Below are 21,839 nucleotides of genomic sequence, written 5' to 3'. Positions count from 1 at the left end.
TTGTGCTCAAGTACCATCTACATGTATCAGTAGCTAATCCTGAGTTCTCATTTGAGATATTGCTGTTTTTTGATTTTTTTTTCTTCTTCATGTCAAACAATCTGTGTATAATTTGTTTCTGGCGCCACTTTGTTTCAATCAGAATTCCATCATCTCCATTTCAAAAGTGCCATCGAAATTGATTGATATTTTTTTCAATCACTGAACCTTCATAATAATGTGAATATTGCTTATTTGTTTTATTACATTTAAATAATTTAACAAAATCTCAAAGAATAGAATCTTATATTATAAAGTTAACTGATTTATAAACTTAAATTATTGCTTCATCATTTTAAAATATTTTGATGACCATTAACTGTGTCAGTCCACGACTTGCTATCATAACACTATACATATAGATGTCTTCTACTAAGACCTAGATGTAAAACATTTCTACTTCATTCTTGATTGTCTCTTTCCATTCACAATCACTTCAAAATCCTTGTCCCTAGTAGTGTTCTATCAACCTTTTGAGTTTTATTATTTCTTCTTCTTCATCATGTGTTTCTTGAACCCCGCCTGTATTTTCGCTGCAGCATCGGCCACATCTGGATCATTCAAATCAATGTCCACTTCTTCCTCTTCTTGCGCTTGACCAGATGTTCCCTGTGCATTATTATCATTTGCTCCTCCGCCTTTAGATGAAGGCCCCATCCCCAGACCATCTGCGTCTGCGGGGGCGGAGTTAAGCTTGTCTTGTTGAGAGGTTTTGTGAGCAACATGTTTTCGGAAGCCCGCTTGGATTTTTACTGCTGCCTGTTGGACATCAGGGTCTTCAAGATCAATGTCGACAACTTCATCTTGCGGCTCCAGTCCTTCATTGGCCACACCCACCAACTGACTGCTTGAAGCCTGTTTCAGCCACCAAGGAGAGAGTAAATGAACATTTGTTAAATGCAATAGGACATAGTCTAGTACTTTAGATGTTGTCTGGATTTCAAAAGGACATTCTTTCCAGAATGTATATAAGATGGTTTGTCAAAACCCCAACCATTACATTATGAACAAAAAAATGCCTTGGAAAGATCATGTTCAGTTCTCATACTTATTCTGACCATCTCTTGAGCAGTAAGGATTTTGGTATGACAAAGACACACATGCTTACTTCATTGGAAACAGCTTGAAAGACCTTCAAGTATTTATTATGAAATACCCAAATAACTTATCAAATCTTCTCAAACTTGTAATAAAATTTTGTATTCTTTTGATATCAGATTTTTTGTGTGTTCATAAACAAGAACGCAGAAATTCTTGAAGTCTTGAATAAAAGAGTGAGGCTTTCTGAAGAAAGAATCCGTATGAAAGAATTTAGGCAAAGTTTCGAAACAGAAACTCATTAGTACATTACAGGTACTAATTTTTGTCTCAAGCAACATTTTATCGTCTTCCCTAAAGAGATTTCAAAAGAACCATAAAATCTTAACATGATTTGCAAAAGTACTAGAAGAAGAGAAGATTTATTCATGGTATGTATATACAGATATTTTGTATGATATAGGTCATCACAAATAGAACTAAATGTATGCCTCCTGGAATAAAATTAGATACACTCCAAAAATGACAACTTATGGCAAATCTATTGCAATCACAGACAACCCTATTCAAAGGCCGTCAGACAGTTTCTCTTTCCTGCTTAAACTGTTCCTAAACCGTTTGCAGTCCAAAGAGTTAGTTTGCTCCTTCAGAGCACAAACTTGTTCAATATCAAATATAATGGCAGGATTTCAAAGGAGAATGACATTATCAAAGCATTATTGATGATTCTCTATAATATGGCCATTCAAAGAAAAAGAAAAAGGGAAGAATGCTTTAGCTGTCAGCCTGGATGAAATATTGAGCGGGAAGTTAGCTCTTAGAAAAACAAGGACAATCCATTGACTTACAAATAGATTTTATTTAAAATATCTCATATGGAAAAATCTACATAATCATACTTGGGTTTTTTCTTTCGGCTTGTTAGATATAGTTTACTACATGCATTTAATTATAAAACTAAATTAGTATTAAAGAAGTGTGGCTCAGTTTATATCCAAAATTTCAATATCATTTTTATCACCACATTTTTAATTAATTCTACTGATTGAACAATTATGCTTTTTTCTTACAATTCATGAACTGATTAATTATAACAATAAAACAATCTATTATGAAATCTCAAAAAACACTAAATATCTAACGAGTTTGTAGAAAACCATTCAACTTTAAGAAAATACCTAAAAAGTACTGTCAGGGATTCAAATGCATTCCCTGAACAGTGAGTGGTAATATTATTAGTTTTTAAACTTAACCTTAAAACCTTTAATAAAGTATTATTCATGATTATTGTGTTGTTCAATGTGTTTTCATGAAATAAATAATGTTAAACTATAATATTTGGAAATGAACAGATAAAAGTTACTATAAAATACAAGATAAAAATTATCAGTCAAAGTAAGACAAATCAATCATTGAAACTCAATTTCTTTCAAAACATAAGCCTGTAGAAAAATCTCAAAGAAAGAATTTTACAAGAGAAAAAAGAATTCATTATAATGAATGATTAAAAGACTTAACAGAAGAAACAGTCAGAAAGAACACTTACCTTTGCCATCATACAATGGAAACAGCCCAACTTAATACCAGCTCCGTTGAGATCCAATACAGACAGTCAGAAACTCGTGGCTTCTAACGCGTACAAACAACACTCGACTAACAGAGGAGAAAATAGATACGAATCACCTACCTTATACAGCTGTGATTTACATACAGAGGTCAAACCACTGTGATTAGTAACTGGAAATTGGTGAGGACCCATCCTCAGTATAAATCACTTGGTTCTGTGAATTGCTGTTGGTTTGACTGGGTTATTATTAATTTAAGACTTAAGGGGGGTTTGCCGAAGTGTGTAGGCTGGAACATAACCTTATTACAATAAAATATACTCTGTATCTGCAGCGACAAAAAACATCTAAAGTTTCCAAGAGTTTCCCAAATAAAGAAACATTTTATGAACATCGGTTTCGTAACAATGTTATGCCACAGCAATGTTAGAAACTTGTCAAACACTAGAGAAATCTTCTGTCCCCAGAAGAGTGTTTGCCATTTTGTACATGCAAGACCAAATCAAGTGCAAATTGGTTAGACACTGGTAGTAATAATGAGGTTAAATCTGTGAAAAGCAATGATAGGGCTATGGCAAAATGGATGTTATTCCTTCTATTGTATATTGAGGTAAATCCGTCTTGCGCTGGGACCACAAACTGATGAAAAGAATCGATGCATCTGTGTGGTATTGTTACTGAAAGTCTAAACTCTGTCAACAGAGAAAATCATTCAGGACCTTCATAAATTCTGTACTACAGTATACATTTAAGCAATATATTAGTGCATAGCACTGGAGCAAAATACTTAGGGTGAACTTGGTCAGCGAAATAAAGCAGCAAAGTGTTGAGTCACTACTTGGGTGGGGAAACTGCCAACAAAAACAACTGAAAAACATCACACACCAATGACCCTTTGACCCATGACCTTGACCCTTCAAATGACGCGTACTGACCTTCATCTCCTTAATCTCCTGTCTGGCCTTGAAACCTTTAAATCCTGCTTGAATCTTCACTGCAGCCTTCTCAACATCGGGGTCATTAAGGTCAATGTCTACCTCTTCCTCCTCCTCTTGTTTACCCCCCTTTTCCGGTTCCCTGTAAATAAATGTACAGGACATGTAAATTACAGTTGTGCGGGGTCCAGTTACCACAGGTTACAGAAACAAGTTAACACTTTCACAAGAAATTGTTTGGTAAATTTGGTGAAGAAGAGTGTCAAAAAAGTTGAAGTATTAATGAATACGGTACGGTAGTTAGAATTGTTGAAAACCAGCGTGTAAATCTACAAATGTATATATGTAAATTGATTTTGAGGTCTTTGCAGATTTAATATTAAATTGAAATATGGTTATGAAATGGATACTACCTAAAGAAATTTATCCCAAGCAACGTTAAGCAAGGAGCAAAACAGTAAAGCACATGAACGTAGTAATTATCTCTGAATAATGCAAAACTGGAACAAACTTGGGATGACTATTGTATGTTTTATTTAAATATCATGCTGAAGCCCACTTAAACTGTCATTTTAATCTGCATTCAAGATACCAAGCTACCATATCTTATATTCCAGTGCAGTACTTCACTTGGCTAAAACAAATGCTAATACTGTCAATGGGAGACAACAATTGTTCTACAAAAGCTTGAGGTTTTGATATATTGCGGCCATCTTATTAACAAGAGTTGTAGTCAACAGAAATAAAATTGAATATTGAATTTTTTTAAATGAAATGTTACCGTCAATATAAAAAAAAACTTTGAGTAAACTGACTAATAAGTTTATCATTTACAAAATAGATAAAACTTAGAAATATTGATTCACAAACATAACCAAAGGATACATGTGTAAGTGAGATGACCGCATTGTACTGAATGATTATAACAGAATGCTACCATCCCAAGAGACTGAGATGCCTACTATGACACAACTAAAGATGACACAGATGTACAACAGGGAATGCCTTAATAATCGCATTGATCAAGCACATTCAACTTTTACAGTGGAATTAATATGACTTTGAAGGCGCATTTCAGTGGCCCTCCATTATTTACTTCTTTGATTAACAAAAGTGTAAATTAAATCCAAGTCAATATGTTTGTCCAGGGTTATCATGTTACTAGTAAATCTCTTCATTTGTAATAGTTATAGATTATAAGTATCTTCCATGGCCGTGAGTGTAAGATAGGTTCATTCCGACCCGAGCGCAGGGTGTTTTACGGAAATGAGGTTTACCAAGTTTCCGCAAAACATCCTGTGCGAGGGTCGGGATGAACCTATCTTACACGAGCAGCTATGGTAGATACTTTTTCTCCCACCTCAGTTAAACAAATTTAGTAAAATTATATTTCTTGCTGGAACTCTTTTGTGCTTAGTAATAATAATCGCGTATGGATATGCGATAGTTCGTGGTTGTCATGGATATGGGCGCAGTGATTTAGATTATGTTAATAATCAAATCGGTCTTCAAATAGTTCTAAGAAGAGTGAAGCATTATTTCTTGAAAGGTGCAAGAAAACTGTTTTATGGTGACATTTAAAGCGATGAATAATTAATTAGCGTTCTAAATATTGCCACAAGACAAGGTTCCATGATGCTACAGACGACAGTCTTCAACAAGGGAGGTAATTACAATGTGGTGACCATTAAAAAGTAGTTCCATACGGGCATTTTATCTTCACATGTGGGCAAGGTAAGAATTTCTAGCATGGTTAAATTATTGGATCTACTTATCTGAGGTGGGAGAAATTGATATCAGCGTGGTTTGCAGTCTGTACGACAATCACATCTATATTGTAGGCCCACTATCAGTTTAAAAAATGTATATATGTATTAGTTTTTAATAAATAATCATGTACTTTGCAACGCCATCATACGACAAATGAAAACTATAATGAAGAAGTAAGACCATGTATTAAGAAAAACACGGACAATGACACTTGAAGATCTGATTTTGACTCTTGAAAATCAGATTTTAAGAGTCATTGACCATTGGGTTCAGACCCTGTTGAAAGCCCTGACTTTCACAAAAATGTACATAAAATGTTTGGTCCTGCAAAAACTGGTCCGGACTCGTGTCCTGCAATGTGATAATGACTTTCGTACAGACTGTACTTGAGTGCTCTATAATAAAAATAGTTACAACAAGAATGCAGGAATGGTAAATAGCTAAAGTGCAATGAGTTATTAAGCTTATACTAATTCATTTTATAGCTATTGTAACTATACAACTATAAGTTCATATGAATTACTATTGAGTCCATTCCCCGGGTAAGAAACCAGTTATATATAGTGTCCGTTTTAAGAGGCCAAGACCTCTAGGGTGAGATGTGGACAGCAACACATTAGACCACATTTACTCATGAGCAATAGAGATTACTGTGTCCAGTGCTCAACACTAAATTTAAGGAAATAAGCCAGTCTTGAGTCTCTTCAATTTAGGGCTAGAATACGGGGCATTGGAAACCATCAGACTTGAGGTCATGCAAATGAAGGCTGCACAAATGCATATTATTTTAGATCACTTCATCCACTCTTGTTAGTTTCAAAAGACTTCATCCAAACTTGCCAGTTGCTCATATGAAGTTAATTTTTGAAACAATATCATTTGAAATACTTCTCGTTGACAATGAATCTATCTTCAAACAAAGACTTCTTGACTCCCAAAATTTGTTAGTTGGACTCTTTTGAACCAAGAGTTAGTGTTAAACACTGCTGATTACAACAAAAGCATGCAGATGTGCAAGTAAGTTATTTATTAACAATGAGAAAGTATATATGTGATTACTGAGAACCATTGCCACTTTTACCTGTTGTCTGCAGGGATGCCACCTGATTTCCTCGACCAGTAAACGAGAAAATAAAGTTAAAATTAAAGTTGGTTTGAGAATTAAAGAGATACATCATATGAGTATAGTAGTTTTCTAGATTGGCCTCAAGTTCTAAGGTTAAGTTCTCTACATGAACATATATATGTTTGAAATTTCAAGAATCATGAATTTTTGATGGCTTCAAAAAACTTGGCATGAACAAAGAAGAGACAAAGGCAGAAAAGATGCACCATTGTGCAAAAACTACATGACATTGAACAGCATTTCCATTGTGGTTTCACTGAACATTTTTCTTACTGACAGAGAGGCCTTTTTATAATCCATGAGCATGTTGGACAATCACTTTCTCAAAACTATTATTCTCAGTACGTGAGAATATATCGAACATGTAGGTTAGAAAAAAAGGGTATTCTAGGCTTATTTGAATTTGCGAATTAAAATTTTAAATTGATATCAGACACTTGTGTTGTTTCATTAAAATTTCAAGTTGACCCAAAAAAATCTTTTCATCTTATGCTCACTAGGAAGTGCCTTAGAAATGCCTGTGATATACATCCAAACTTCATGCAAGTGTTTTCAAATCAAGCAAAGCAAAGTGTACATTGTAATCAGTTCTAAGCATCCTTAACAGTGATGCATTCATAGCATTATTAATAGTTTAGGCCACGTAACAAAAACTGTTAAATAATCAAACCAATAAAACAGCCACAGATCACCACTTACTTGAGGTCTGCAAACTTCTGTCTGTCCTGGTATCCACGGAATCCAGCCTGAATCTTCTCCGCGGCCTCATCCTCCTTCATATTTTCCACCTGTTGCTCCGCGGTGTGTTTACGGTAGTTTGTCTGGATGGTGAGTGCTGCGTCCTGCTGTTGAGGGGAGCTTGGGTCCACTGAGGGTGACTGAAATATGGACCAAACATGCAGGTAAATTTTATGTGATCTATCAGTTTCTCCGCAGTGTGTTTACGGAAGTTTGTCGGGATGGCGAGAGCCGCATCCTGCTGTTGAGGGGAGCTCGGGTCTAAAGGGGGCAACTGAAATATGGTCCAAATAAGCAGGTAATAACATGATCTCCAACCTGCGGGGTGTACTATCTGTAGTTTGTCTTTATGGTTAGAGCTGTGTCCTGCTGGCACTCGGTTGATGGAGGAGAACTGAAATGTGGACCCAAGCAGTTACAGGTCATAAAATTGGCTTGATATTGTATATTTTGCACTTGAACGCTATATACATGTCTGTGACAAAACCAAACGCACGTAAAGAAGCATGTACATGTCTGTTTCCTGGAGAGATAAAAAAAAAGATGCTGGTGTCCATTATACTCCATACTGATACTGTTTCCTGGGTAGAACAAGTATTACCGTAATGTCCATTTTTTTTCCTGCTTTTTTATTCAATTTCGAGTTAAATACAAATAATGGCAATGGATTTAGTTTGGCATTCCAAAGATAAATTGCATTCAAAACAAGCTGCCATAAAAAGATAACACTCCTTTGAATACAAATTGAATCCACAGTCATAAGTTTGATTTAAACCTATGACTGACTTGTCTGACTTGCAGATCTGACAATTGAAGATTTACCTTGAAGGAGTCATTGTTGTAGAATCTGTCTTCCAGTCTGGCCCCGTGAACTGCAGGGTCATGGCCAGTCTCTGAAGATAGAAACATTACAAACTGTAAAGTAATAGCAATCAGTGCTTTGATGGAGGAAAGTAAAAAGCAAACACTAAATTTGAGGGCTCAATGAAGAATCATTGGTTTTGTGCTGAGCACGTGAAAAGTGCTTGTCCCAGCAAATAGATGCCTACAACTGCATAGAAATAAATGGCTGTCAGTGACATTGGTGAAGGTGTGTTTTCATGCTAAAGGGCCTTCATTGAAACATGGTCTGTGTTCGAGCTTGATTGTTAAAGAAATAAGGGCTATGATTATGAAAAGGGATTTTGATTATGAACAGGGGCTTTTTTTATGAAGAGCAGCTTTTTTTCATAAAGAGGGGCTATGATCATTAAGGTGCACTTCATATTGAAACTTTGTTGCCCATGTATAAAGCAGTTTCATGGAACACCAACAAACAAAGACAAATTTGTTTCAAATATATAAGAATAGGGACAAGGCAAGCAGCCTTTAGTGATACTGGACAAGGCCAACAATCATAATTGATGCTGGACAAGGCTAGCAGCCTTTAGTGATACTGGACAAGGCCAGCAGCCTTTATTGATGCTGGACAAGGCCAACGATCTTAATTTGATGCTGGACAAGGCCAGCAATCTTAAGTGATGCTAGACAAGGCCAGCAGCCTTTAGTGATACTGGACTAGGCCAGCAGCCTTAAGTCATGCTGGACAAGGCCAGCAGCCTTAAATGATGCTGGACAAGGCCAGCAGCCTTTAGTGATACTGGACAAGGCCAATAGCCTTTAGTGATACTGGACAAGGCCAGCAGCCTTTATTGATGCTGGACATGGCCAACAATCTTAATTTGCTTCTGGACAAGGCCAGCAATCTTAAGTGATGCTAGACAAGGCCAGCAGCCTTTAGTGATACTGGACAAGGCCAACACTCTTTATTGATGCTAGACAAGGCCAACAATCTTAATTGATGCTGGACAAGACCAACAATCTTAATTGATTCTGGACAAGGCCAGCAGCCTTTAGTGATACTGGACAAGGCCAACACTCTTTATTGATGCTGGACAAGGCCAGCAGCCTTAAGTGATGCTAGACAATGCCAGCAGCCTTAAGTGATGCTGGACAAGGCTAGCAACCTTAAGTGATGCTAGACAAGGCCAACAATCTTAATTGATGCTGGACAAGGCCAACAATCTTAATTGATGCTGGACAAGGGACAAGAATAGGAAACAGGGCAAGCAGCCTTTAGTGATGCTGGACAATGCCAACAGCCTTTATTGATGCTGGACAAGGCAAGCAGCAATTAGTGATGCTGGACATGGCCAACAGCTTTTATTGATGCTGGAATCGGATAAGGCCCTGGAATCGGATAAGGCCAACAGCTTTTATTGATGCTGGAATCGAATAAGGCCAACAGCTTTTATTGATGCTGGAATCGGATAAGGCCAACAGCTTTTATTGATGCTGGAATCGGATAAGGCCAACAGCTTTTATTGATGCTGGAATCGGATAAGGCCAACAGCTTTTATTGATGCTGGAATCAGATATGCTGGAATCGGATAAGGCCAACAGCCTTTATTGATGCTTGAATCGGATCAGGCCAACAGCTTTTATAGATGCTGGAATCGGATAAGGCCAACAGTCTTTATTGATGCTGGAATCAGATACGGCCAACAGCTTTTATTGATGCTGGACAAGGCCAGCAGTCTTAATTGATGCTGGACAAGGCCAGCAGCCTTTTTAGATGCTGGACAAGGCCAGCAGCCTTAAATGATGCTGGACAAGGCCAGCAGCCTTTTTAGATGCTGGACAAGGCCAGCAGCCTTAAATGATACTGGACAAGGCCAACAGCCTTAAATGATGCTGGACAAGGCCAGCAGCCTTAAATGATGCTGGACAAGGCCAACAGCCTTAAATGATTCTGGACAAGGCCAGCAGCCTTAAATGATTCTGGACAAGGCCAGCAGCCTTAAATGATTCTGGACAAGGCCAACAGCCTTAAATGATGCTGGACAAGGCCAGCAGCCTTAAATGATTCTGGACAAGGCCAACAGCCTTAAATGATGCTGGACAAGGCCAGCAGCCTTAAATGATGCTGGACAAGGCCAACAGCCTTAAATGATGCTGGACAAGGCCAGCAGCCTTAAATGATGCTGGACAAGGCCAACAGCCTTAAATGATGCTGGACAAGGCCAGCAGCCTTAAATGATGCTGGACAAGGCCAACAGCCTTAAATGATGCTGGACAAGGCCACCTGCCTTAAATGATGCTGGACAAGGCCAACAGCCTTAAATGATGCTGGACAAGGCCAACAGCCTTAAATGATTCTGAAGTATTACTGGACAATGTCATCAGCCTTAAGTGATGAAAATTTCACAGGAAGAAATTTTGCAAGAACACATTTAAATTCGTATCTTTGTATGTGACTTTTTTTATTCTCCAGTCAGTCAAAGATTGGCCCAGACTTCTGTAAAATGCCAAGAATGTAAAATGTAAAACATAAATTATACACAACAAATTAATGATGTGAAATACAGAAACGTATTGCAACTTGTTCTTGGAGCAGATCTCTTTGCTCAGAGTTATGGAATCAATGACTGACATCCCCACATAACATGGAACTCATCTATAATTCAATGAGAAAAAGAAGCCCAATAGAACTATAATGTTCCTTAAACACCACTCTCTGTAATATTCTCTATTTGTAGGCTAAATTGTTCTCCCGGGTATGAAGATCAGAACGATCTCACAATTGAAAATACTTGGTAATATGCAATTCTCACTAACTTAAAGTGCTATCTTATGTTTTATATATATATATCTTATGCCAAAAAAACAAATATAATCCTTAAAGCCACGCTATGTTTGGAGGTAGCTTTACGATGATGTTCTGCGAGGTCCCAAGAGATTCAGGCTCCAGCCAAGTAATAGAACAAAAGGTTTTCTGACAATGGAACTGTTTGTGTGAGAGAGCTATTCTTTAAATATTGACTATACCTTATCCTGTGTTGCTTTATAATGGCACCGTGATTCAATCAATATATAGCACAAGATCATCACGATAATTTGAAAACTGATGCCTGGAAGCAAAAGCAGCACCAAAGTTGGAACAACAGATTCAAACTAGTTTTTCTCTCTGGATGGAAGATGTAAAATATTTTCAAAACATTTTCTTTCTAATTGAATTAATGGCCAAAAGGTTGAACATAAAAGCTCAATATAATTATATGACAATTATTCCTTAAAATAGTTTGCTAAAACAATCTGAATCTGAAAACGCTACATTTTCACGAAAAAAATCCATTACGGTCAGTAAAAGAATTATGCCAAGCGTGCCAACATTTCATAAAAACAAAATAGCAGCAAATGGGTTTCATTATCCTCCAACCCACCCAAACAATGTTGAAACACATTTCTTTCTCAACAAAAGAGTTTACATCAGAATTGCTGCAAAGATAATGATATATGTTTATCATGAAACATCTTGTTCCTTTTTACTGTAGTGTAATAATATGCTGATTAGATTGCGCTCAGTTTTCATTTTTCACTTTTCTCTAAGCTAATATCCTTAACTCCTGAGTTGTATCCTACGGAGAAACAAGTAATGGTGTCAGCTTTGTGGGACCAAGAAAACATGCCACTGTATGGGTCAATCCAACGACCTCTTTGGTGAAAGCCTGAAAATCTACACCACTAGATTTTTCAATCTTTTTATGATAAGCTTTCAGACCAATTAACCAATTGTAGTTTACATAACAATGAAATCCCTGCCATGAAATGAAAAACATATTGGCTTTCCAAAATATGAAAGGAATTAAAATAGCTGGCCCAAATCCTCACAAACCTGTATACTGCTTAAATTTTGACACCACTTAAAATTCCTCAAAAAGATATAACAAAGCCCAAGCCCACAAAAAATGCAAACACCAAGAATTGTTCAATTTGAAAAAAAACCTACACTATAACCTATGAAAGTTCAATGTAGAAGCATATATGGCAATTAAATCTGATAAGCCCTGCCAACCTGTGTCACCTTCTTGCACCTCCTCCTCCTGCTTTTGTTGACATTGTTGAGTATTCTCTGCTGCCTTTCTCCTGGCTGAACAGCCTTGGAACATAGAAAACTGGTTTCCCATCCTTCTGAGTTGTTAGGTTTACCTTTTAAAGTCCACTATCACCTTCTTTGCACATTGTAAACATTATTCATTGGCGTCTCAAGAATTATTATCGTTAATTCATAATAATGCCAATGAAAGTCTCAGAAAACTTCCTACAGGCAAGTCAAAACCTTGTTATATTGCCAATAAAATTCTTGGAAAACTTATCATCAGCGTGTGTTTTTTACAACCTCGTACACTCCAAGGGGATAGAGAATATTGTTTTCCTTATAAAGAGAGTTACCACAATTGAGGATACAGTTTCACTTGTCCATAATTCAATATTCCTGAGAATGAATAAAGGCATAAAACTTTGCCACAGCCAATCAAGGAACCCATAAAAACACTTCACATTATGGAGTCAAGTGAGTGTGGCTCTTGGATGCTTTCGCCCTTACCTAGTTATTGAGAAATCAACATTGTATAAAGAACAACAGTTTGTGACTCAATATAATTATTAATTTATGATCTGACTCATTTCACTGGCAAAAAATCAATGCTGACATTACAACTTGATATTGTTTGAAAACAAACATTGTTTACAAAACGATTGTTTCGTACTGATTTTACAGCAAACTGCAATTGATCCTTGAATTAACTCGATACTCGAAACCGTAAACAGCATTCATGAAACTAATGACAAAGAGCAAACAATTCTTATAATCAGGAAAATCAAGAAAAAGGGTTTTTAAGAACACTTTACTTACTACCTATTTGGCTTAGTTTATTGAGAACTTAAGATTTCTCTTAAGTTGATTATATGGCCTTATACATTGTTGTTATTTATTGCTGGGACAACTTCTCTATAGAAGGCCTTATAAAGCCACACTGCACACTCAGTAAACATGTCTGTCTCCTGGAGTGGTTTATTGCATCAAGCCTAACACCTCTAAGTCGGAGTTACATCAATACCCCATCATGTCCCGTTATTTATTCATTCTGCTGAATTTCTCAACATCACTGCCTATTGATTTGAGCTGGAAAACATACATCAAATGTTGTCAACCGGTAATTAAAGTGATTAGTGCCAACTCCTGTACGTCAATTGGGACTTAGGAAAGAAAAATTACTGGATAAATTTGCAACAACAGATTTCCAACAGTTATCCATCCTGATTGTTTTTAATCATCCGTAAATGTAGGTTTTTTTTTCTAATATGTACCGGGTAATCATTAAATTTCATCTGAATGTAACTTAATGTTGTTTTTTATTCAAATTTGTGGATTTAAAAATAATAATAAAAATCTTTAGTAAAAGATGCTTAATTGTCTGCATTCTAACCACACATTCGCAAAAGTCAATTGCATACCAGAACTAAACGTCACATGGTTTATTGTTCTAACAACAGTCTAACATTATGAAGTCATCAAATTATAGACTAAGATGAACAAGCCCAAATTCTAACACTTATGCTTCACAAAGCCCTGAAATCAAGAATAAGAGCAAGTCTGGGAGGCATTTTACCAATGCAGGGCTTGCAGGCCTGTGCTTATTTTGACACAGTTTACCGTGTCAAATAGCACAACAGACCCATATCACTATTTTACCATTAAAAAGCAACAAAAAGTTACGAAACATATGTTTAAAAGATTCTATATATAATATTATACAATTCTATTGCATTAATTAGTGAAACAACTCTTTGATTTAATATGTCAAAAATGAAAAAAATATTTCAAGGTATCACAATAATCACCTTACTTCAATAACGCTTACTACTGTTTGCAAATAAACTTAACAATTGTGTATTTGTCAATCTAATGACAGCTTACAAAAGTATCATATAAGGCCTTCTTGTAATGATTGGTCATTACATTTGTAAAGCCCAAAAAGCGATTTCAAACAGCCTATTTGGCTTTTCAAAGAGCGTTTTTTTAAGGCTACAATTAAACTGGCCAGTTGATATGAAACCAATACAAACAGTACATGTATGGAACCTTTGCAAGTGTGAGAGCCCGCCCCTGAGAAAAAGCAGTAGTAAGTTCCATGGTGGTCAATCAAAGAATCAATTGCTGTCCGTGGCAGTTGACTTTCTTTGATGTTTTAAGTCAATTAACAGGCTAAAGATGTTGCAATCGAATCAGAATATTCTTGGGGTATGTGGGCCAATATCATTCAATGCTAAGTTCTTTTGCAAATAGTAGTTTATGTACACATAATTCACTAGTCAATTGTAACCACGGCCCCCCAAGGTCTGGGGAATAGCAGGGACTCTCGGGCCTGCCAAACCCGGGTAAGATTACCGCCCTGTGGGGATATACTGCTGGTAAAATCCCCACCAAATGCTCCCGCACACTAGGGACCCTAGGAAAAGCCCATTCCTCCTTATTTTTTGGCGCGAACACAAAACCACTGCATTCACCCAGCACTTCAGAGCCACCAGGAAGGTACATGTAAAAGCATGGCCAATTTTCCCATTTTCCTGGCTATCCCCCGTATACCCCCAGACCGTAATTGTTATGCAGATGACCTCAGGTACTGGTGTCTGTATAACATCACATAAGTTTTGGTCGAAAATTGATTTTTGGGCAAAAATAGTTATAATACAAAATTATTGTAGTTCAATTTATTCCAGAGAAACAGGCTAATCCAAACTACTTTTTCCAATCCAGACTTCCGACTTTTGGCAAAAAACCTGTGATGTGACACCTTAAGTTTACTTAAAGAAAGTGGAAAAAAATTATTCCAATTATACATAATGACATATGAAATATGTTACTGGAATAAACACTTACTTGATTTGCTACAAACAGTTCCCATGGTCAATCTTCCAGTTCATACACAACAGATTATGATCCAGAAAAGATTTAATAATTCACAGTTTTGTTCCTCCGTAATACTCAGATTATACTATTTATAAGCACTGTATGGTAAGCCTTTTACTCGACAGCATTTCAAATTTTTAGTTTGATGCCATAACAAAACACACAATTTGTGTCCATTTTTATATTGTAACATTAATATTGTTTAACCTCTATTAAATATATATTTAGATGGCCTGAAAACACATACAACTAGAACTTATTTCCAATGAAAAAGAAATAATTCCAATAAAATCACGATAAATGTAAGACTTTGTTTTATCATCAAATCACATTAATTTCCGAAGTTCAATATTCTCACTGAGCGGCACCCAATTAAGCAGCGTTCAGACAATAAATCTAGGATGACGGTCTGGAGTTTCCAGACTATCTTGAAGACACACCGAGGAGGGAAATTGCCAAATAAGAGAAAAATTACTAATTACTTGCAAAATAATTCTTCCCCAACCCACATACAAAATCAATGGAAAGCGTCAGGCAATCATCAGCCGAGATAGTATGAAATCAGAGGGAAAGAAAACGTAATTGAAGACACTGATGGCCATTTTAGAATTAATGTATCAATATCTGGAAATAGGAAAATTGATATCCATTTATGCGCAGATAATCAATTCATTTAGGATCAAGGTACATGTATAAGCTGCGAATTATGAATATCTGACATTCTGTTCTTATTGAATTAGCATTAATGCATTCTGGTTTGACCATATTTAGTCAAAGGATATTGTGGAATGTTTATAATATGAAGCATTAAAGGCCTACAATATAGGGTGATGCAATTTTTTTTTATGAATTTCAATGCATTATCATGTTTAAGTCACTGTACTTTAAAGATCAAAATCCCCAAAAATAGAATATGATTTAGGTACATATAAAAAATATTAGCCTTCATAATTTATTTGTTTAAAAGTTATAATGTGGCCACAAATTTCTCATTTAAAAACACACAAAATATCGCTTATATTTGTAAACTGTATCTAAATCAAATGCATTTTTTTGTTTTTATCAGTTAAGTTTAACACGATATAATGCATTAAAATTAAAAAAAAAATCATGAAGCCTTTGAAGAAATCATAAAAATGGTTGGTTCCTTTGATGGGTCATCCAAAACCTGCAGATTAGCAATGGCAACATTATGTGTAACAGTGTAACTTACTGTATTTGTAACACATGCCGTATGAAATTAACGAATACTTAGTACAGTAAGCAATCTCCCTCTAGTTCCTTTCTACATGTTCACTTAAATAAGTGACTGTAAAACTGATATCCTGAAATTTTATTCTCAAATACAGAGATATTTAATCGAACAATTTTCAAGCTGTATAGTGATTGAAATTCTCACTAAAACATCGGGTGGGTGATTCAATAAAGATCTCAGTTGATTTTAGTCGTAAACTGAAATTATCTTGGTGTTATGATTTCATTATTTTGCTTCATATTTGAGAGAACTGGTTACTTTTAAGTCAGTATAAAAAATGAGCACAAAGTTGAAGAAATAAAAGTCACAACATTTTCTTGCCATTAGTGAAGTTTAAACAGATTTAAGATTATTGAGTTTCAACTAAAATTCACTAGCAGGTTTAGAGAATCCAAAAATTGACTAATTTAACTTTTTATATCAATATGGGAGAAAAAAAGTAATAAAATACACCCATAATGCACCAGACTAAATTTTTTTTCTTCTCTTGAATAAGTAACCCCAAATCCCCATGCAAACATTTTATGCCATAAAGTTTCGGTTCTGAGGGAGGGACACATGTCAAAAGGTTGTGCCCCTAAGTTATGACCTCTCTTATGTCAATTCCTGGATCTGCCCCTGAAATCCTTTATTGAAACAGGCCCAAAGATTGAATGGTTTATTTAGGTTTTTACATTAAAGGATATAGAAACTGGACTAGTGCTTGTTTTCAACTCTACTAGAGTAAAATTTACATAAATAAATAGCAAAATCACAAATACATGACACTATTATATTAATAAAGATACTTTCAACTTTCAACATAGCTATAAAAATAATGAAATTGGCCCGTATTTTATATAGCAGTGTTTGTCGAAAACTGTTGATGTTTCACAGTAGGCAAAAATTCAGATTTGCTCATCCAAGTCTGCTATTTCTATGACTGTAGGCCCTATGATTGTAGGCATTTTTTTCAGCTTCAGAGTATGGCCACATTACCACCTTGCTAAAATTCTATTAAACCTGTGATAAAATTTGGGTGAATAACTTTTTTTTTTTAATCAAATTCCAGCGGATATTGACATACCTCACCGGGAGACTCACAGGGGGTTTGAGAAAAATCTCGGGGATTTTTCGCCCCACCATATGACATGTATGTTGAGAGTATATAAACATGTATCACAAGTTTTAAATATCTAAAAATGACTTTAATGATGATCAAAGGTTAACATTTTTGCACTGAGGTTTACACCAAGGCAAACATTACACTCCTTAACCATTCATATATTTGAAAATACACAAGTAAAAAAAGATTCAATTATTGCCAGTTTTTTTTTCATGCACATCAAGAATCTCAGTCCTTTAAAACAGGTACATGTATAATCAAAAAACACATCCAAACTGTAAAAACTCTTTCTCCAAAATTACCGGTAAAGTTCAATTAAAACTCCTAATGAACATAGTAATTATTCTATTTAAAATAATCAGTAATAAATACCCCAGGTTTTTTTTCTATAATTTTGGGAATGCAGTCAGGGCCTTTCTGTCAGATTGAGAAATATACGTTATTTTGACTAAAACTGGGAATTAACCAAGAAATGAACAAAAAATGCTTTAAAAAAAACATAAGCAAAAACCCCAAGGCTTCGTATGACCATATTACTCAGATATCGGAATTTGACCTTGACCAGGGGATTTCAATAGATCATTTCTTATAATATACTTTTAAAAACACCAGTTAATCAGCTTTGTACGACAAGGGGAGAATAAGTCTACAACAACAACTTGTAGCGGCATCCTACAAGAATCTCAAAACTGTGATTTGTTGGTAGACCTGGGGAAAAAGTTGACGTTTCCAGAGGAAGTGGCCCATACCATCCTTCAGCCAGATCTAGTTTTTGAGTCCAGGTCTCCAAAGCTGGTTGTATGGTGGAGCTACATGTAACAGTACCCTGGGAAGAGAGATGTGAGGAGGCATACAAGTTGAAAAAGGGAAAATACCAAGACTTGGTAGACCATCCCAGTTGAAGTTGGATGGAGAGGATTTCCATCACAGTCAGTGTGGAAAATGCTAGGAGCTGTGGGCATCAAGGTATGAGTCAAAAAGACCGCTGTCCAGGCTCTTGGGAGAGCTGCAGAGAGGCCGTCCAGTTGGCTCTGGCTACGACACAGTGAACCAACTTGGAAGCCAACATAGATGAGGTAGTGACCAATTACCACTACCTGCCCCGCCATCTTGAGTGTGAACCGATATAAGGGGCAAAACAACCAGTGACAGATGGGCACTCGGCTGAGGACGTCTATGTTAAGCAGTACTGGGCGAGTACCTAAATCGGAACAGTACCTAAATATGGAACACCCATTATAAAAGTGTTTTTTTGATCAAGATCAGTTTATTTATGATTTTAATCAATAAAGACGCTTGCTTCAGATACAAGTTCCAAGGTACACAATTCTCCGGTAAGTATTTCAAATACTGCGATCATTTAAAGTTTTTCATGTTCAAATGTCAATACATGGCATGTGGGGGAAAGACTTCATGCTTGCCACAATCACAGCATATTGGTACAGCCTGTATTTTACTGAAACCATCAAATTTTACTGACAAAAAATGAAATAAAAGACAAGCTGGAAATAAGATAAATTATCAATTTACAAAACATGGAGCAATAATTTTAAAAGAATACATAAAAATAAATAACGAATTAAAACTGTTCCATATTTAGGTACTCCGAGGACGAAAATGGCAGTCTTCAACATTGCGGTTAATAAAGCACTTTTTATTCAAATTGGTAGTATCTTGAAAAATGCCGTTGATATCAACCAATTGGTCTTGAATCCTAGTATGCTGGTGGAAAATTTTGTAGTTGTGGTGCAAGTCTAACTTAAAATATTTTAAAAATAGTGGCCAAAGTGTTCCGATTAAGGTACTCGCCCAGTACAGCTGTATTTTCACAAGGATGAAAAATGTTGTACAAATGACATAGAAAATAAATTAACACAAAATTGTTAAACCACACCCAATAAATCATGGATGCAGATCATACATACATGCCATATTTTCTGGAGACCATTCAGGGGGATTTGTTCAAAAGTCTGAAAATTCAGGGGGATTTTGGTAGTATTCAGGGGGATTTTTTAGCAGATCTAATTTGGCAAAATTTTGAAGTATTTTAAGACGCAAGTACGAAAAAACAACAAATTGCCAATATTTTGAAAGGCTCCCGAGGGGATTATGTCCACAATTTAAGGGGATTTTGGTCACATACCAGGGGATTTTCATCATCGCCATGTAGCATTACGGGCATGACACACATGCCAATTCACCTTGTTTAATTACCCCTTTTTCCAGCACTTCATCTATATTTTTATAAGACACAACCATATTGCATAATAAAATCACTCACTTGCAAAATAGAATACTTCACAGAAAAATATGTTTCAGAGACAATTTAATGTGCTTACCTTCCTCTAAAATTGGATACAAAATCTGCAGCCTATGATCATAAATGATGACTTTCAGACTAATAGAGAGAATGGAATGAATTATCAATATTTTTCATTTCAATTCCCAAATAGTCAGAATTGTTTGCTTCTGATAAAAAGCAAATGCATAATTTATTAAGTTCATAAACATATCTTCTTTTGGCATTCATAAAAAAAAACAAAAAAAAAACATCACCATAATAAATAAATAAAAGTCATTTCATCCGAATTGTCTACTTTCAGTTTCTCTTCTGGAAGTTCTGTTATTTTCCGATATTTGCGATGAAGGTCAATGTCATGTATGTAAACATATTAGTGAGGCATAACAAAGAACAGCATTGTCTATTAGTTATTTTAATCCTTTTCTTTACTGAATAATTTACAGTCACCTTTAAATTATTAATTATTTTGATGACAATGACACATGTTATGAAGAACGCTTTAATTTGTTACATCCTCTCTGATTGGATAAAAATTATAGTTTTAACCAATGAAAATCGACCTTTTATTTGACCAGTCTAATTGACATTTCTTACGCAAATTCTGTCAGTTTCAATCAAAACAATGCATGAAATGTGCCCTGCTGATTTATTAAGTGTCACCCAATAGGTGTTGTTAAAACACACCATCAGTTGATAATCCAATTAAGCTTCAGGACAGGAAGGGGATTATAACTGTAAACAGGCATATATAATTAAACCCTGTGATAAATTTGCGTAATTTTAAACACTTTTTAATTCCGGGGGATTTTCATCCCCCTCCGGGAGACCGGGGGATGGGTCGATATTCCGGGGGATTTTATCCCCCTCCGGGGGATATGGCATGTATGATCATATGTCACTTGTAATGGAAAACTGACCTCAGTGAGACTGCTGTAAAGCTTGTTTTTTAGAAAGTCTAATCATGATGAGCCTTAACCATTATGATTATATATTTAAATGGTTTGATTATATAAAGTTTATCATTCCTGTTTTAAACATAGTTATTTAAAAATAAGACTATTTTACAATCTCACCTTCTCTGACTCTCATGAGTTGTTCAAAATATTTTGCACCAAACTCAAATGGATTCTCTGGCTGGCTGCGAAGAATTTCTCTTGCTAATCCTTCAAGGATGTTTTGGAATCCCTTTGGAACCCTCAATTTTGTATTCGAGAATGGTACAGCCATTTTGTTTATAACCTGAAACGATTAGAAATCAAAACGTTGATCGCGAATTCTAGTGACAACTGCAATAGTTTATGTGTTGTCTATGGTAACCAAGAGAATCACTGAAATATTTTTAGTTAACTTTGACTTTAAGGCGATAAATGCATACAAAATTACCAAATGAAGAAATTTATAAGTTAATTTAATTTATTTCACGCAATAATATGTGTATGAATGTCATAGTTACCAATTTATTCACTAAAACAATGTTTTGTTTACACAAATTCAGACGACAGCAGGTGCTTGCGAGTTAACACTTTTGATCTTATTTTGTCAAAGCGTCTTGACACGTACCGGTACAAGTATGGTCAAACGGTATTTATAGGTACTCTAGAAGGTGCGTTATTAATAAAATAGATCTAGCTATATTTTTTTTATTTACATTCATGAATGAAAATATCATAAATATTCAGTTTATAGATTTTATATAAGTACAATATTCTATAAACAAAGTGGGCCCTAATTTCTCGAAATGTCGTGGATTAAGTCCCCTTTTCAGGATCAAGGTGTTATACTGATATACTGATCTTAACTTTATTAAAATTTTTTTTTGAAATTTAAGGATCCTAGGAGAATGTATATATAGTAGCGAATAAAATCGTCCAAGTTAACTGTACAGTACAGTATATGTCAATATCGGAGCAAATAAAATGTGATAAAATTCTCCGAAATGCACCATTCGGAAATTGTTAAAATGATAAAAGGTGAATACCCATCCCCCTGCTTACATTTTAAACCAATTTAATTGTGGAGGGAGGGGCGAATGTCAAAGGTTGTGCCCCCCCCCCTCCAAAAAAAGAAAACATTTAAAAAAAGCATTTTATATATTCGGTTTGCAGACTCTCAAAATTGAAAATAGTAGTTGTTAAGTGTAATAACTTTTGATCGCATGAGCTTTACACACAGCT

The 21,839-nt window shown here is 35.6% G+C and overlaps 2 protein-coding genes across 6 annotated transcripts in view; both read right to left on the bottom strand.

Annotated features, from left to right (window-relative positions):
• LOC128234843 (neurofilament heavy polypeptide-like) overlaps positions 1-21,193 on the bottom strand; it is a 29,014-nt gene extending 7,821 nt beyond the window's left edge. For 4 of the 5 annotated variants that reach the window (XM_052949382.1, XM_052949384.1, XM_052949385.1 and 1 more), the window contains exons 1-6: positions 21,119-21,193; positions 20,739-20,904; positions 8,034-8,104; positions 7,173-7,351; positions 6,429-6,464; positions 3,578-3,719 (exon numbers count right to left, since the gene is read on the bottom strand). In XM_052949382.1, the coding sequence (XP_052805342.1) occupies positions 3,578-3,719; positions 6,429-6,464; positions 7,173-7,351; positions 8,034-8,104; positions 20,739-20,892 (582 nt within the window). In that variant the 5' untranslated portion in view covers positions 20,893-20,904; positions 21,119-21,193. The remainder of the gene's footprint in view (positions 1-3,577; positions 3,720-6,428; positions 6,465-7,172; positions 7,352-8,033; positions 8,105-20,738; positions 20,905-21,118) is intronic. The other variant, XM_052949383.1, reaches the window with a different exon arrangement.
• Positions 225-3,524, bottom strand: LOC128234844 (neurogranin-like). Its single transcript, XM_052949388.1, has 2 exons — positions 2,624-3,524; positions 225-894 (listed from the first exon to the last, which is right to left on the bottom strand). Exons 1-2 carry the CDS (start codon positions 2,633-2,635, stop codon positions 523-525), a joined length of 384 nt encoding a protein of 127 aa, XP_052805348.1. The 5' UTR covers positions 2,636-3,524; the 3' UTR covers positions 225-522.
• Positions 21,194-21,839: the final 646 nt, after the last annotated feature.

This window comes from Mya arenaria, chromosome 5, assembly GCF_026914265.1.
Source record: "Mya arenaria isolate MELC-2E11 chromosome 5, ASM2691426v1".
Classification (NCBI taxonomy): domain Eukaryota; kingdom Metazoa; phylum Mollusca; class Bivalvia; order Myida; family Myidae; genus Mya; species Mya arenaria.
Note: the sequence above shows the minus strand (reverse complement) of the source record. Positions and strands in the feature narration are given on the sequence as shown.